The sequence below is a fragment of the Rhea pennata genome, chromosome 10, assembly GCF_028389875.1.
Source record: "Rhea pennata isolate bPtePen1 chromosome 10, bPtePen1.pri, whole genome shotgun sequence".
Classification (NCBI taxonomy): domain Eukaryota; kingdom Metazoa; phylum Chordata; class Aves; order Rheiformes; family Rheidae; genus Rhea; species Rhea pennata.
Window position 1 is genome coordinate 10,978,433 of NC_084672.1, and position 15,725 is coordinate 10,994,157.

The following is a 15,725-nucleotide window of genomic DNA, read 5'->3' on the forward strand; positions in this document are numbered from 1 at the left end:
TAGGAGCCACTGGTTGTTGCTACAGATTATTCCTACACTGAGGCTTCTCTAAAAAATTTTGATTTTGTGGCTGTCTATTTTTTGAACCAGCATTCTGCAGCTCTATGCACAACCAGTTTGAGAACCTCAGCCTGATTTTTGTCATGTCCTTGTCAGAAACTACCATCACAGTAAGTACCAATACCTATGTCTGAAGATGCAGCACAGAATTCAAAATCTGGCTGGACATGGAGACTAAACTACCTTTGCCCATTGGAAACAGATTGGTTCAGACCATGCTTCAGCTGAATAACCAAGCCTGATTTTCCCGAGTTGTATCACTGTGAGCATCATATACAATCACCATGATTAAAATATTTACCCAAAAAGGAAAACAAAGAAATGAGAGGGTAAAATAACCCTTTCACCAATATTACTGGGACTCTTGGTCATCTCCCATAGTTGACATAAATATTCAATTTGAGTACATTAAAAAAAAAAGTATTCATACATAGTTTGTGACTTGAGTCACAAGACAGAGATTCATCACAAGTTTTCTGGCAATTTAACTCTTTTGGATTGGGGGTAACAGCAGTTCAGATCCTATGAGCACTGGTTGAGCAATCACTATTAGTCATAAATTCAAAGTAAGCTCAGGAACTTACATAAGTTTTCTGGTAATGCTGTCACTGAGTTACAAGCTTGTCAATAGCATTGAGTAAGTCAGAATACTTTCTACAGAGTCTCAAAAGTGTTATTTGTCTCCAGGAAAGGCATTTCAGTCTTCAGACAAAGAATAAAACCACAAGCCCATTGAGGCTGATGGCAAAACTCCAGATGGATCCAGAATTTCAGCCTACCTACAAAAAAGTGAAACTACTTCAGATTTAACTGTGGATTTGCAAATCTCACCCTGATAGTTTTTATTAAGGTTACTGAAGGTTTAAGAATCTTCACTATTGTATGGCATGCAGATCATAATCTGTTTTCTGAACATCAGTGTGCAATACATTCGGTGACTATAAAATAATATTCCAAAGGTTTTCCACAAAGATGGTCTCCAAGCCCACTATGTCATATAATGGACATCAGATTTTTAGCAAAACCTAACCTTAAAGACATTTACTATGTTGGTAGTTTTTGGCAGATCGGTTATGGCAGAATCCTTTTGAATAAGACAATGTTCTCAGCATGTATATCTTCTGCATCCAAAATATCACAGACAGTTATAAAAAAAAAAAAAAAAACATAATGCACCCAGAGACTGCAGAAACATAAATCATGGGACCAACCAACAGTTTATTCAATGAATGTGTGACCTATGAACTTTTCCTTTCCATAGGAATCCAGAGCTAACGCTTCTTAAATATCCAGACACAGTTTTCGCTATTATTCTCTTCCTCAGACATTGGCAACCCCATGTCTTTAAAGATAGAATGGACCAACTCAGAGAAGGCTTAGCTAGGACTGTAGGAACCAAAGAAAATATCAGCGTGTTACTGTTTGGGAAACAACATACCAGAGAATAATTCTTAAAATGAATCCATGTGTAAAGTTCTTGATGATACATTTTGTCTAAATCAGTCTTCTAGCAATCACTTCTTACTGCCATTAATCCATTACTAAGGATGTATAGATATATGTTCTTACATATATTTCATACTATAACAATATCTAGCTGAATGTTATCACATAAGAGTTATCACATAAGGTTAAGAGACTGGTACCAGGTCAAACATCTTCTAGTTTCAATTACTAATATAGAGCCATATCTGCTCAAGAGCACAGCCTAGGCCTAAGTGATCTCCTAATGAGCCAAGTTTGTCACAGGTCTTGATCACAGAACAGATTAAACGAACAGGAAGCTCAACAATGCCTCCCTAGTAAGCTATTCACCCTGTTATCCTACAAAAAGGAAGTAATCTACTATCAGAGATGCCTATGACAAAACAATCTTGTCATAAACTTGAGACACAACATGCCTGTAAGTGCAGAGCCTAGACAGACACTGTACAGAGCTTTTGACCGCATTACTCAAGAATCAGAAAGAGCTCCCGTAACTAAAGTTAACTTCCATTTCTTCTCAGTAACAGCTACCTCTTTTTCCACAACTTCTCATGTTAAAGTTTTTCTTGTGTTACAGTCATACCACATTTCCACCACATTCCTTTAAAATGGTCATTATTTTATGCTGTACCCGCCTCCAGCAGGATGAAATTAATCAATTGCACATAAGTGACATGGCCCAGATTGCGTCCTTGCCCAGCATCCAATTGTGTCTAATTGATTAGCTCCAGACATAAGCCTTTTAATAGCCAAAAACAACACAAGTGGAAGCTACAGTACAATACTAGGGTAGAATGACTGTGTGTGGTCCATATAGTATGGCCCCAAGCAACCAATTAAAGAATTAATGGTTATTGGATACCAAAAATGTTATGTTAAATACTATAAAATATCTTTAATGTGACTAGAATTGTGATAAAACACCTAAAATTTAGGAGCAGAAGGGCCTCCTGCAAGATCGAGGTTAAGCGCTAATGGCAAATATCCCAACTAGATTAGCTTTTATTTAAAAGGACAATCAAGACCAAAACATTTGACCTAAACTGAAATGTTCATGAAGCTACCTATAATAGCCTATTGATTACTCCAATGTGTTTGGTTTGTTTTTATTACAAAAAGACAAGTGAAGCTATGCCAAACCATTTGTGGAGAAGATGAAACTATACCACTACTGGTTCCAGTTCTAAAATGAAAGAAATATGAAAGAAAAATTATAGAAGAAAAATATTGGGAGAGAAAGAGTTGGTTTCTTCATAATCAAAAGGCCCAAACACAAAGCCGACACTTCCCTTCCCAGAGCTATTAAGTGAGCTTTATGTACAACTTTCTGAACATCTTGTAAGGCAGGTTATTACAAAGTCACTCAACTGCTTACACACAAAAATACAAGAACAAGCATGGCAAACCAGTAACGCTTTGTTCTTATAAAAGAAACAAGCAAATACAGAAAGCAAAGGGAGAGTCCACTGCTCTCCTATCAGCAGGGACATGCACTGAATGCAGTATGTTCTACTGCACAATTAATAAGATTCTAATAATTTTGACTCAGATGGCAAGTCTTACTCAAAAAGTCATATTGATATTAGGTAACCAGTGTGCTTTCAAGACCAGCTAGCATAGACCAAGTATAATACAGATACGGATGGTGTTCATCAACAGTTATCCCCCCACCAGATGATTCATAGCACATGCTGCACTCAACTGTGCTACTGAGGATGGGTCAGAGCCGCATTTCCCCTCCCTTAAATCCCAAAGGGTACCCCGAACGATCACAGCTTACTGAGCTGTCCAGTACAGTCTTATTACTTTTGAATACTGTCATATTACTTTTGCCTGTTGCATTATACTTAGATTAAAAACTCTTCAGGACGTATGTTTACCTAATGTCCGACACAACAGGCTCCAGTTTGAAACCACCGTTCCTCAGCATTGCCATACTACACGCAGTATGTAATGTTGAGGTCAGCAGGATCAGTGCTTTTACTCAAAAACAAAATTTCACTTATCTGTCAAAAATTGCTACACTAAAGCCTTCAGAAACTGATACTATTCATTTCAAAAAGAGTTCTTCCATTTATTTAGTTGCCCTTTTCTAAGGTTTTCTTGATTTGAGTGTATTTAAGACTGAAGAATCCTTGAAACATCCTGTACTGTGGGAACCATCAGTATAGAGGATGACAAACAACATCTCTGCTGCATGCCAGCACACCATATTTCTTGAAATACTCACTTCTTGGAACCAATTAGGCTCATGTGTCAGCAATAGATCAATTGGCAGCTATGGCTTTCCTCCATGGATCCTGAATACATTGAACACTTGAAGCAAAGACCATCTCACAAACCTCCAGGAAGATACTCACCAATTTCCAAAAGCTTTAGCTATTTCTGCCCAGATATTCCTACAACTCTTATCACTTACAGTATCTTAACATTTATCAAGTGCTAAACCTCCTGAGGTAATAAGCAACTATGTTGCCTTGAAAAATCTCAGGTATTATACATCTGGCAAGATCTCCCTTTGGTCTCCATACAGTAAAGTCAGGTACAATGTTACCAGGAAGAGAGAAAGCATCAATTTCCACATGGATGACTCTGAAATTAGTTTCAGTGACAGGAAAATTGTGTTCTCCCCTCTCATTGTAGCCCTTTATTCACAAAGCAGTTGCTTCAGCAGTTTTCTATTTAAAAAAACAGTAATAAGTGTGCAGTAATATCATTTGAGAAAGGACAAGCCATGGCAGCAACAACGAATTTATTACTTACCTGTAGATGAGCACAAACAGCAATGGCAAGCCAGGTGATCCCCCAGGAGAGCCCTGTGGCTTTAGGGCTGGCCATCCTCGTGCCTCAGGGCTCTGCTGAGAGAAATTGTTTCAAGTTACAAACAAAACCAAGAGGGCTCTGCCAGAGTCCCAATGACTAAAGCAAACTGGGCAAAGGGATGGAACTGGCCTTTGGAAGAAATGCAATGCAGACACCAGAGTTTCGTGCTGGCCAGCAAGGCAGACTCGGATCGCATGCCATGAGCACAGCCTACAGGGTGAGGCAGCTCCAATTAGGGAGCAGAAAGCGGGGGCTGGGGAAGCTAGCAATAGCAGGCAAGTTTGATTCTCTCCTGAGCACAAGTCAGTTTATCCAGTCCCCCTCTAATCTTAGTCTCCAGAAAGCACAGCCCTAGGAGCAAATGATTTCTGATGTACCATTTCAGCAACGTCACCCACTCAGAGCTGAGAGCTCTGCCCTGGGACTCCAGTCATTTACACGGCTTCCAAACAGCTCAGAGATAAAGTGATCGATGGAGAGAAAAAAATCATGCCCGTCACTTTCACGGTCACCACCAGTTTATAGGGCCAACATTGAACTGTCAGCCACTTTTACTAAAAACGTCAAGTTAGACTTACCAACGAGGAAAAAAAAAAAAAAAAAGAGTAGTAACGCTAATTTTGCCGATTCTTAGCATCAGCGCATCTTTTTGCCTCAGACTGCTCGTTACCATAGCGATCCCATAAAACAGCGCAGGTTCCACGCAGCCTCCCACAGAGGCACGCGCGCAGCCCGGCCCTCCTCCCACCCGCCACCCCCGCTATTCTGCGGGGCCCCACGGCGGACGCGCGTCTTGCCCGTAGGAAAACCCTCCTTCCTAAGGGACCAGATGTCCCAAAGGAGAACCAGCTACTCACGCAGCTCAAGCACCTGTCAACCAACTTAATGAAAACCCCTTACAAAAATAAGAGTGCTTTAAAAAGCGCGGGATAGACAGACAGACAGATACGGGCATCACCCCCACCCTTCCGCGCTTCCGATGCTTTGGCCGTTCAGAGGCTTTAATCAAGCGCGCCAGCGGACGGAGGCGCATCTCCCCCCTTGCCGGGCGCTGCCGAGGTGCAGCCGGGGCGGGAGGCAGCGGGCGCCTCCCCGGGGCCGGCGCCTCCGTCCCGCGCGGCTCTGCGGGAGACCCGCGCGGCTCTGCGGGAGACCCGCGCCGCAGCGCGCCGCCGCCGCGAGGCCCCGCCGGAGGGCGCCGCCGCCGCTCCCGCGGGCGGGCGCCGGCTCCCGGCAGCGCGGCCGGCCGCAGCCGCGAGGCTCCTCCCGGCGGTGCCTCCCGCTCTCACCCACCTGGCGCGGCGCCGCGGCCGCCCGCGGCTGGGGCTGCGGCCGGGGCAGGCGGGCAGCGGCGGGAGCCTCCGCGCCGCTCGCAGGGCAGGGAAAAGCCTCGCCCGCCGCTGCCCCGGCGCGGCAGCATCCCGCATCGCGAGCCGCGGCCCCTCCCTCACGCCAGGCTCCAGCCCACCGCCGCGCCTCAGCCAAGGTCCTACAGGCTGCCGGCGGCGGGCCGCCCCCGCGGAGCGGCGCGCAGCGCCCGGGCGCCTCCACCTGCGGCGCGGGGCCGCGGCCCGGCCCGCCGCCCCCCGCCGGCGCGGCTGGCGGCCAGCGGGGCCCGGCTCCCCCGCGCAGCGCCGCGCCGCTCCGCGCCGCCGCTCCGCGCCCTCCCCCGGCGCCGCGGGCCGGCGGCCCCTCTTGCCCAGAGGGGCGGAAAGGCGCCGCGGAGCGCAGGCAGCCCCCGAACCCGAGGCAAACGAGCCTGCAAAGCCGCAGCCGGGCTGCGTCTCCTCCGCACGAGTCCCCCAGTACGGCTGCCGGGCTGCGCGCCCACCGCGGCGGTCCCGAGTCGCGCTGCCCTCTACGATATTTTTAGGTTTCCTACTGTCAGTCTAACGAGAACGCCTCACAGGACAGTCTCCGTCCCATCCTCTCGAGGCTGCTGGAGAGCAGCTCCGTGAAGTCCGCTACCTTTGCGCGAGGGCTCCACCGACGCCGCGAGCTTGCCTCGGGTCTGCACGAGAGCAAGGCGCCGCACGGAGCGCTCCTGGCCCTGCCACCGGCGTTGAGACCGTGCGCCAGGGAACTAAACATAACCGATGAAGAGTTTGTTCAAATATGTTGCACTGGAAACTTTTCCAATCTGTTTAGGTTTCTCCCCAGCACGGGAAAGCGCCTCCTCCATCGCTAGGAGCAGAGTGCCCTCTGCCGAGAGGAGCGGGCCGAGGGAGCGGGCCGGGCCCGGGGCCGCCGCGGGGCCGGGGCCGCCGCTCCCGCCGCTCCCGCGCACCGCGCCGCGCTCTGCGCCGTCCTGCTCCCCTCGCAGCTGCGGCGAGCCGCCTGCTCGCCGGGCCGTGCACTGCCCTGCTTAGGGCTTGATCTTTTTTAAAATAGTAAGTGGGTTTAAAACTGGAATGTAGCCATTAGATCTACTATAAAATCTCAAGCTTCCTGTTCCCCAAATATTTATGGTAGTACTACAGGATGCAAACAAACAATATTCACAGCAGAACGGTATTGACCCTAAAGACTTGACAGCTAGTTGGGAACATGCAGTTTGCACAAGCTCTGTTTAGAATAGCACTTCACTTTTAACAATTATTTAACCCTCTTAATATTCAAAGTCTCCTCTGGATCCCTAAAACAAAAGCCACAGAGTGGGCATTAATTTGTTTGTTAGATAGGCATATTTAGAAAAAAAAAAATATCTCTAGCTATTTTTCTGGAGGTGCCTGTTTGTTCCTAGTCCTGACATTAGCCAGAGATTACCTGGAAAGGTTTGGCCCTGAAGTTCTAACAGAATTTTCCAAATTTGAGTGCTGGTCTACATTTCCTTGTTTTGCCCCTTTTCAGCACTTTTCAGCACTGTTCAATGTTCTCCCAGCTTACTCAGATACCTTCCTACTTCACTGCTTTATACTTCCTAATTCACTGCTCCTGGTAGATATCTCTACATCATTTGGCTATGTGCATCCCTTTCGTCAGATACAGTGATGCTATGAATCTGCTAGACACAAAGAATAATCAAACATCCTCAATATGAGGGTCTTAAACATTTGTTCTGAAAAAAAAAATCTGTAGAAAGAACAAGAGGCAGCAGAATAGGCTAGGCAGCTCATACAAGCAAACATCGACTTCAGTGAGTCTGCTGATGCCTCACATACTCATAATTCCTTACATGATCTTGGCCTTTGCTTATAGAGTCTACATCTGAATTTATAGCATGTTTAAAAACAGATGTTAACACCTGCAAGCATTATCCACCAGTAAGATGTTAAGAAAGAAGCATTAAAATAAATAATTCTACTATACTACATTACTTTTATATACATATATATATAAGCCTACCTCTTAAATTTAAGAGTGACAAGACACATGCCTTGCCCAAGTGACTCAAATGATGGCATTGCTGATCCCATTCTCCCCCACCATCTAAGGTCAGGCTGTGCTTCTATTACATTGAAGTCTTCCTCTGTGTGGGGAAGATGAGTACTCAGGAAACAACAGTCTTTGGAACATATAGGTATGCTGCTTTAAATTCAGCGGTTTTATGACAGTTTTTAATAGCACATTTTCTTATGTGAAGCTCATTCCTACCCAATATGATTTGTTACCTTCCTTTACTCAGTTTCTTCACCTCAGCATCATTTAGCCTTCTGCATCTCTCCGTACACGTTACTTCTCTCTGAACTTTCAATGAACCTGAAAGCTTTGGGATTTTGACTTTTACTGGGAATCTTTTGGCTACCTCCTTCTGCTGAGTCAAGAACAAAACCTGACTGAAACCAAGGATTTGACCTGTTTGACAGCAACTGGTACAGAATTCCCAGCCCCTGCAGCTCCATGGCAGACTCCTTCAATATATACCCTAAAGGCCATGAGCTTCCAGATTCTGGAAGCCAAACTTTCATCCCTGGAGAAGCTCATCAGGAATCCTGGGGGAAAAAATGATTGAACATTTCTGTTCAAAATAAAATCACCGTTTTCTAAGGAAACATTACTTCCTTTCTGCCCACTCCATCTTGACTGCATGGATCAAACTCTCCAAGGCAGAGACTATCATTCTCTGTCTACTATACTGTGCTTGTACAGCCCCTCACCCAGTGTCAGGTCCTTAGGCATTACCTTCTCTGTGTGATGAAACCGCTATTAATCTTCTACCTCAATTTCTAATTCCTACTTTGCCATGTTAGTTTTGCAGAGCTGATACATAATTTCTGAATGAGAAGCTGTAATGACAGTCTTTACAGTCAGACTTAACAAGCATAATTCCTGTATTTATCTCGTCATGAGTAATTTTTTATTACATGTATGCTTTTCCTCCACTGAACTCTAAAATGTAAAGCCCTTGCTGTTCATAAAATTGAAAAATAATTGACATTTGCACTTATTTCATTGAACACAGTAATGATCTTGTCCAACCCTATAGCTGGTATGGTGCCTCAGGAGGAAGCTTGTTGGAAATGCAACTGCCTTATCCTTTGTTTTATACTGACTTAAGGCCATGTGCCTTCACTATTGAAAGTGACTATGAACTATCTTCTCACTCATTGTTTTTTTTTTATTCAATTTCACAGAAATTTCCAGCCTACTCAGTGTACACAGAAAAAAAAAAGAAAGAAAGAAAAAAGAAGAAAAAAGGAAAAAGCTCCTGCAAGATATAGCTGAAGACAAAAATTGAAGAAAATTAAATCTTTGGTCTGGTAAACAGAAAACTGTTCAACAAGACAATCATCAGATTGCACTCAGAGAATACTATCACAAGACCTTCACATCTAGGAAAAAGCATGTGTCTTTATCTTTGCCCTGAAAGGCAGGTGTACAGTCTTTTTGAGCAGACTCCATTTATATACAAATATTCTCTCAAAGCAAGCTCAGTTAAGCCAGTCTGATGATCATGAAAAACATTTTTTTTTCATCATAATGGAAGTCTACACTACTTAGGGAGAAATGTTTGGCTAAACTACAAATTTAAAATCCATTGAAACACTACAGAACAACATTTGGCTCATAAATCAGGATTAAGACTAATACCAAAGCTGGAGGTACCCCACCAAGGCCCCATACAGAAACTGAATTTTGGTTTGAGACCTCAGAGTTATCAGTAATAACACTGCACCTGACTGACTAATAAAAAGAAAATGTTAAATTTCCTGTAACTAGAATCATGAGATCCCTGACACAGTCTAATCGGTTCTTTAGCCCTGCATTGCATTTGTACAGGGTATTTGTTTACTTTGAAATAACAAGCTCTCTGGGGTGGAGAGCAATCCTGTACTGTTACACTTCACAAACATGTTATATCCTATAAAGAATAAATCCTCTGTTGGTGTAAGGGTATAAAGTTCAACTGCAGTACTGCATCTTTGATTTCTTGGAGCTCTGGAACCCATCGTGCTCCATGTTGAGCCCTACCCCAGGCTTTGGAAAACAGCTCCATCAGTAAGTGGAAAAAAGAATTCTTGAAACTTATAGAGAAACACATTGCTTACATGTATATACCTAAACACCATAGAAGAAAACTGCTGTTTTTCTCTCGGTATGTTTTAAAAAATAAATCTTACATTAACCTATACAACATGCGCAGTCACCATTCCAAATACTTGCTTATTTGTCCATTTTGTATCTTAGATTCCTTTTTATCCTCAAGCAAAACCTACGGCTTATTTGCATATTTATGCTCTTGTACAGCAGTAGAAAAATGCATTAAATTTCATGACTCTTCTCCTTTCCAGAATAAACACATCTTGATTCAAATGGCAGATACTTGCATCTTATTGTAATTCAGTGCTCATAGACCTAACTAAAATGTTAGAACTGATATTTCAAGATCAATTTGTAACATTTACATCATCATTATGTAGCATGTCTTTTCACAGACAGAATCAGGTGATTGCATGTGTAATTTAAATACAAACTTGTACAGATGAAGATCTGAATGCAGATAAGGCAAACTGAAAAGTATTGCAGAAGCAAAGTATCTTAGGTTTGTTTACACATAACTGTACTAAGATTTTTTTTCTTTTTATGGCTTAGGGGGAAAAAAGTACATTTCCCCTGCCCAGGGCTGTATATGCCAGGTTTCTGTTCATGAACTTACTTGCCACTTTCCTCTCATACAACAGTAGCAAGGGTCTATCTTCCTCAGTCTTTGATGATGCTTACTTTTGTGATTGTTAAGAATAAAGTGTTCTTGAGAACAGCAGTGTCATGTGAAGCATGCAACATTTGGTAAATAAACAGGAGCTCTGAGGAAATCGGTTTTGTTGCAAGTCATGAACAACAGACAGACGAAGGTCAGTAGGATAATTGCTTTTCTGAGGGGATCCTTACACTAAGCTTAGCATGAAAGGTACGGGAGAAGGAGATGGTCTACACCTCAAAAGGGAACTTCTGCATATCACTATGTGAGTGACTGAAAATACAGATCAACATGGAAATTAAAGAGGACACATGTAGGGAGCAAACAAAGTGAGATAGCATCATAGCATAAGATTGGAAGCGATACATGACATATTGTTTGGATGAAATGGTAATGACTGAAAGACATCATGGTTCTGAAAGCAGAAGATGAATGGCTCATATCAGAACATGCAGCACAGCCAAAGGAAGTACGTGGGTAGCAGTTAATACATTATAAAAGAAGTCCCCAACATCAAAGTGAGGCCATCTGAAAACTGTTTCAGAAGATAAGCAGTATCGTGCATATGTTTGGCAGTAACATGAACAAAATTCACACTTTCTCACATCCAGTCTGTGTCAATGCAAAGACAAAAAAAATTTTTTTTCACAACCCATAATGTAAAATGGTCACACACTCCTGTCCTGTGTGGGTAGAAAAAATGGAGGAAATAAAACACAAAAAGGAAAACGAGATGAGCTATTAACAGAGGATCCTCAGGTCTATCTATACTTGCAATATATTGAACTTAAAGGCAGAAAGCAAGTTTGAAATTTATTTTTGATTCTCTACTTCTACTTGACAACTTCTTTTGCTCCCTATGGTGAGAACTGCTCTAGTTTAAGTTGCACACTTAGTCTTCATTAAGAAACTGTGCTGTGAATCACTACCAAAGTATCCTTTCTCCTCAGCAGACAGGCCACTGCCCAAACACTCCACGTTGAGTGAGGTATTGGGTCAAGTGCAGTAGTAGTGATATAAACTGCTCTGTGAAATGAGTTAAACACGTTTCTACTCAGTAATGTTGCCTGGATATAAAAGAAGGCACTGTTTTGTTATTATATTCTACTAAGATATGGAAATGATTTCATTTCCACAAGGGACTCAGATTTGACTCTGGTGGATCAGAGGAGGTTCCTGGCTCCTGTGGGAGCCAGCAAGCGTACTGGTTATTCTTATTAACATTCAGTGCTGACAACTGAATACCTTTGATAATGGATGAGGATAAAGAGAGGTTAGCAGAATTTGGAGCATGGAGGGAAGAGTCTGTTAATCAAGATTCTTATTTTAGATGTATCTAGTCACTAAAAAAAAAAAAAAAAAAAAAAAAAAAAAAGCTTCTTTCCCCATTTTGCTTTCCTATTTTCTTCTTTATTGTCCCTGTTACCCTATACTATGAGAATTCCTCATAGTCTGTGACATTTCCTCAAACTCTGGTACTGATATTAGTAAAGCCTATAGACTACAGTTATATTATTGCACCACGCAGGAGTCAAGATCTCTTCCTCCCTCCCTCCCTTCTCTACAAACATCCCTACAGAAACTAATGCACAGTCTCCATAAAACTGGAAGAGATAATGTATCTACAGATAGTGAGCCAGATTTGAGTCATAGCTGCATGCATATAAGATGTTTATCAGTACAGCTTCTCTGTATTTGTACATGATAATAGGGCTTGGCCACTGGCATCTAAAAAAAATCAGAATAACCTGACAGGACTTTACAAAGTATCACCTGCAAAATATTACTATCACACATATTTCCCATATTCCATATTTTTCCAATCTATTGTTTAATTATATACTGTATACTTGATCATGCAACAAACAATTTCAATCTGAATGCTATTTTTAGTCCTTTACTGATTGCTGACTTACAGGATCTTTGCAAGGAAAGCTGTTATTCTACCACTGGTAAAACACAGACTGTGACCTGCCTCCTCAACTTAGCTAAACAGTTAGGGGCACATGCTGAAGCACTACATAGGAGAATCATTTGTGAAGATACATGTTCTGTGAAGGACATCTCTATCTGTGCATATTACAGTCCATGCTATACAAAACAGTAATTGTCCTTTCACCCCTTCACTCTTCTGGTGAGAGAGCACAGATTTTCTTGTGGAGCTTCCATTTCCATTCCTATAAGGTTAGCAATAACCTTATTAATCCTTATCAGTCTAACAGGAATCACAATCTGCCTTCATTAGCCCTAAAAGCATGTGAATCAGTAACATCTACCTGTAAATAAGGCTGTTTGCCAAAATACTTGCTCAGATATCCTAACATATCAAAGCAATTTCAGTCTTCATCTGAAACAAAACAGCACTATTGCATGCACAAGCTCCTTAAACTATTTCAAAGACTAAAGGCCATCCAGTTTAGTTTCCAAAGGATGCTCAGGGAGAGACTCTCATGTATGAAGAATGATTACCAGAGAAAGAGTTCTTGTAGCCTTTTTACTACGTTTCTGTTGTCTACGCTACCTGCATCTACTCTTACCTCCCACCAGTACTACTTTTTTTGAATACATTAACCAACCCAGCCTATTTACAACATATAACTTTAAATTTGTTTAAATAACACTTGAAAAGTAGACACATATTCAAATATTTCATGTCAGGTCACAAAAAAATTGAAAGAAAAGTCACCACTTCTATCAGTAGGACTGACACCTTACTCAAGTCTTTAACCGTTGTAACTATAATCAACGGCAATCCAAGAAGACACTTACCAGAGAGCGGCCAGGGCCAGGAGCTGAGAATGGCAGCACAGCCAGCAGGGCAGGGGCCTTCCCAGCCACAGCCCCATCCTACAACTCTCAAACAACAGAGCAGGGCAAAACCAGAGCAGCAGCGGCAGTAGCAGCCACCACTAGCTGAGAGCCCAGGGGACCAGCAGGTCCGAAGTCAAGCCGAGAAACCAGCCCGTGAGACAGCAGGGTCCAGTCCGCAGCCAGGCACAGGAACGACAGAGCTAACAGCAGACACCCACAGCAGAGCTTAGTCAAGAACTATATGCCCAAGGCCGAGCTGAAAGGGAACTCTAGAGCCTGAGGGTAGAGGTGTGGCTAGAAGCCCCAGCTGAGGCTGCTTAAGGCCATTAAGACATGCTAATGTCCTCAGCTTCCTGACAATATTTTGAGATGAACTAACAGGTTGATGACACATGAGTAGGACTGGTTAGAAGGCACGGATACTGTTAATGGGAAAAGGCTAGCAGAAACTTCAGTTAACTTTTTCCTGGCTTTCACTTTATTATTGTATTTTTTTCACTTAATTTCATGAGCTTAAGATCTGCTTAAGAGGCTGGAAAAAAATCCACAAATATTTTTAAAGTTTTTTTTCTTCCTTTGTGGATTCTGTAAGTACTTTCTAAATATCACGCATCTATGTTTTTGTGCAAACGGATTATTTGCAGAAAAACTTTTATTCTACTTTAATCTTGGATATATGCCGTTTGTCATATTTTTTTCCTAGTACCCTACATACCTTTTCTTATTTCTGAAACATTTCTGACCTGCCTTTATGCTAGAAACAGTACAAAAGGATGGTACAGGATTATCTCCGCAAGAATTCTGCAGTTACATATGTGGCCTAAACAGGATTGATGACAGTCTTAGTCAAAGACAAAATGTCATTAAAAAAAGATCAGTTGAGTTCCATCACATGTTCCTTAAGCTGCCTGCTTCTGTTCTTGCATAGGGAGAGTAGGTGAAAAACATAATAGATAAAATCAACTTAGACTATTTTTGAACCATCTCTTTCAGCAGTTTTTGTTTGCTCTATTACAAAACCTTGGCAGACATGGAAAATATTCTCAGAATAGCAGATTTCTTGCTTTGTTCTGTGTCTGTTCCAAAAGCACACAATTGTATTTGAACAGCTGGCCAGTACACGCAACTATCAAACATGACAATGACATACGATCACAGTGTTCCTTACAGAGGACCAAGGATTCAAAGCCAAACTGCACCCTCAGACATAGGCATCTTGGTCCTAGAGGTATATATTCAGATTTAAATCATACTTGCTATTTTTCTTGTATTGAGTTTTCTGTTGGCAAGGAAGAACAAACAAGTACTTGTTATAGTAAAATAAAAAACTGAAACTGCTTTGCAGAAAAGAATTTCCTGACACTGTTGCTAGGACAAGAACCAGAGGAGCTCAGTTTGGCCGCATATCATTACCAAACTACATATAGTTGTAGCGTCTTGAGATTTTGTTTGGGTTTTTTTATACAAATATGCTCAGCAAAAAGACTCAGTTGCATATCCATACTCTCCTGTACAGGCAGGAGTTCACCTGAGACCTTATAAATCACCTGAGATCAGGGACTGACCATAGCGCAGCCTGAAAGCACAGGCTACGCTCCTGACAACGCCACAGTTTCAGAGGGAGAACGGCAGGCTCCCAGACTGGCCTTGTGGGCAGAGCTCAGCCTGCGACCATGCTGGCAGCAGACAGTAACAGAATCGGAGATCTCTCCGCGCAGTAACGCAGCCTTTGATAACTCTCAGCACCTTTAGGACCCAGCAGGAACTGGGAAGTTTTGCTTTGGCTAGTAACGTAACTGACTAAATGCACCATTGAATACAGGCCTACATCGTAGATTAGCTAAAAAGCGGTTTTTGTTTGCTCTATTAAAGATATCTAAAGAACTTCTTGACTAGTTATACTTCGTATGCTTGGACAAAGGCTGTTAATCTGGGTTGTAAGCAATATTGGCCTAAGCTAAGCTCTTAACTAAAGCATCTTTCAACTGCTGCAACAAATATCATAACTCACAGTTACATTAATGTTCAGAGATTTTTCTTCTTGTACTTAATCACTGCAGAATCTACTTTCTAAAATAGAAGTAAAAATTAATATCAAAGTGAAAATAAGGTCAATTAATTATTAGAGGAAATGGACAACTACCACAGTACATGCCCTTAATATGGGATGTCAAAGAAAAACTTTTATAAAATGTAATCAGCATAAGTGTTTTCATATTCCACTTCAAATATTTGTCTTGATGCAGATTCCCTTTTCCCCTTCACTTTTCCCTTTTCACACACAGCAGCAATTTTCAACTGCAACACTGCAGCACTGGTCTGAGTGACAACCACAACAGCCCAACCAAAAAGCTAAAAATGCCCACAAACAAGAAACAAGCAGGGACTAGCTTATGTTCATCGCCTG

The 15,725-nt window shown here is 42.4% G+C and overlaps 1 protein-coding gene across 6 annotated transcripts in view; it reads right to left on the minus strand.

The window, feature by feature from the left end:
* ADAMTSL3 (ADAMTS like 3) overlaps window positions 1-6,432 on the minus strand; it is a 193,237-nt gene extending 186,805 nt beyond the window's left edge. For 4 of the 6 annotated variants that reach the window (XM_062583673.1, XM_062583670.1, XM_062583674.1 and 1 more), the window contains exons 1-2: window positions 6,337-6,432; window positions 4,309-4,400 (exon numbers count right to left, since the gene is read on the minus strand). In XM_062583673.1, the coding sequence (XP_062439657.1) occupies window positions 4,309-4,383 (75 nt within the window). In that variant the 5' untranslated portion in view covers window positions 4,384-4,400; window positions 6,337-6,432. Of the gene's footprint in view, window positions 1-4,308; window positions 4,404-5,661; window positions 5,702-6,336 lie in introns of those variants that run through there. The other 2 variants (XM_062583671.1, XM_062583672.1) reach the window with 2 other exon arrangements.
* Between the last annotated feature and the right edge of the window lie 9,293 nt (window positions 6,433-15,725).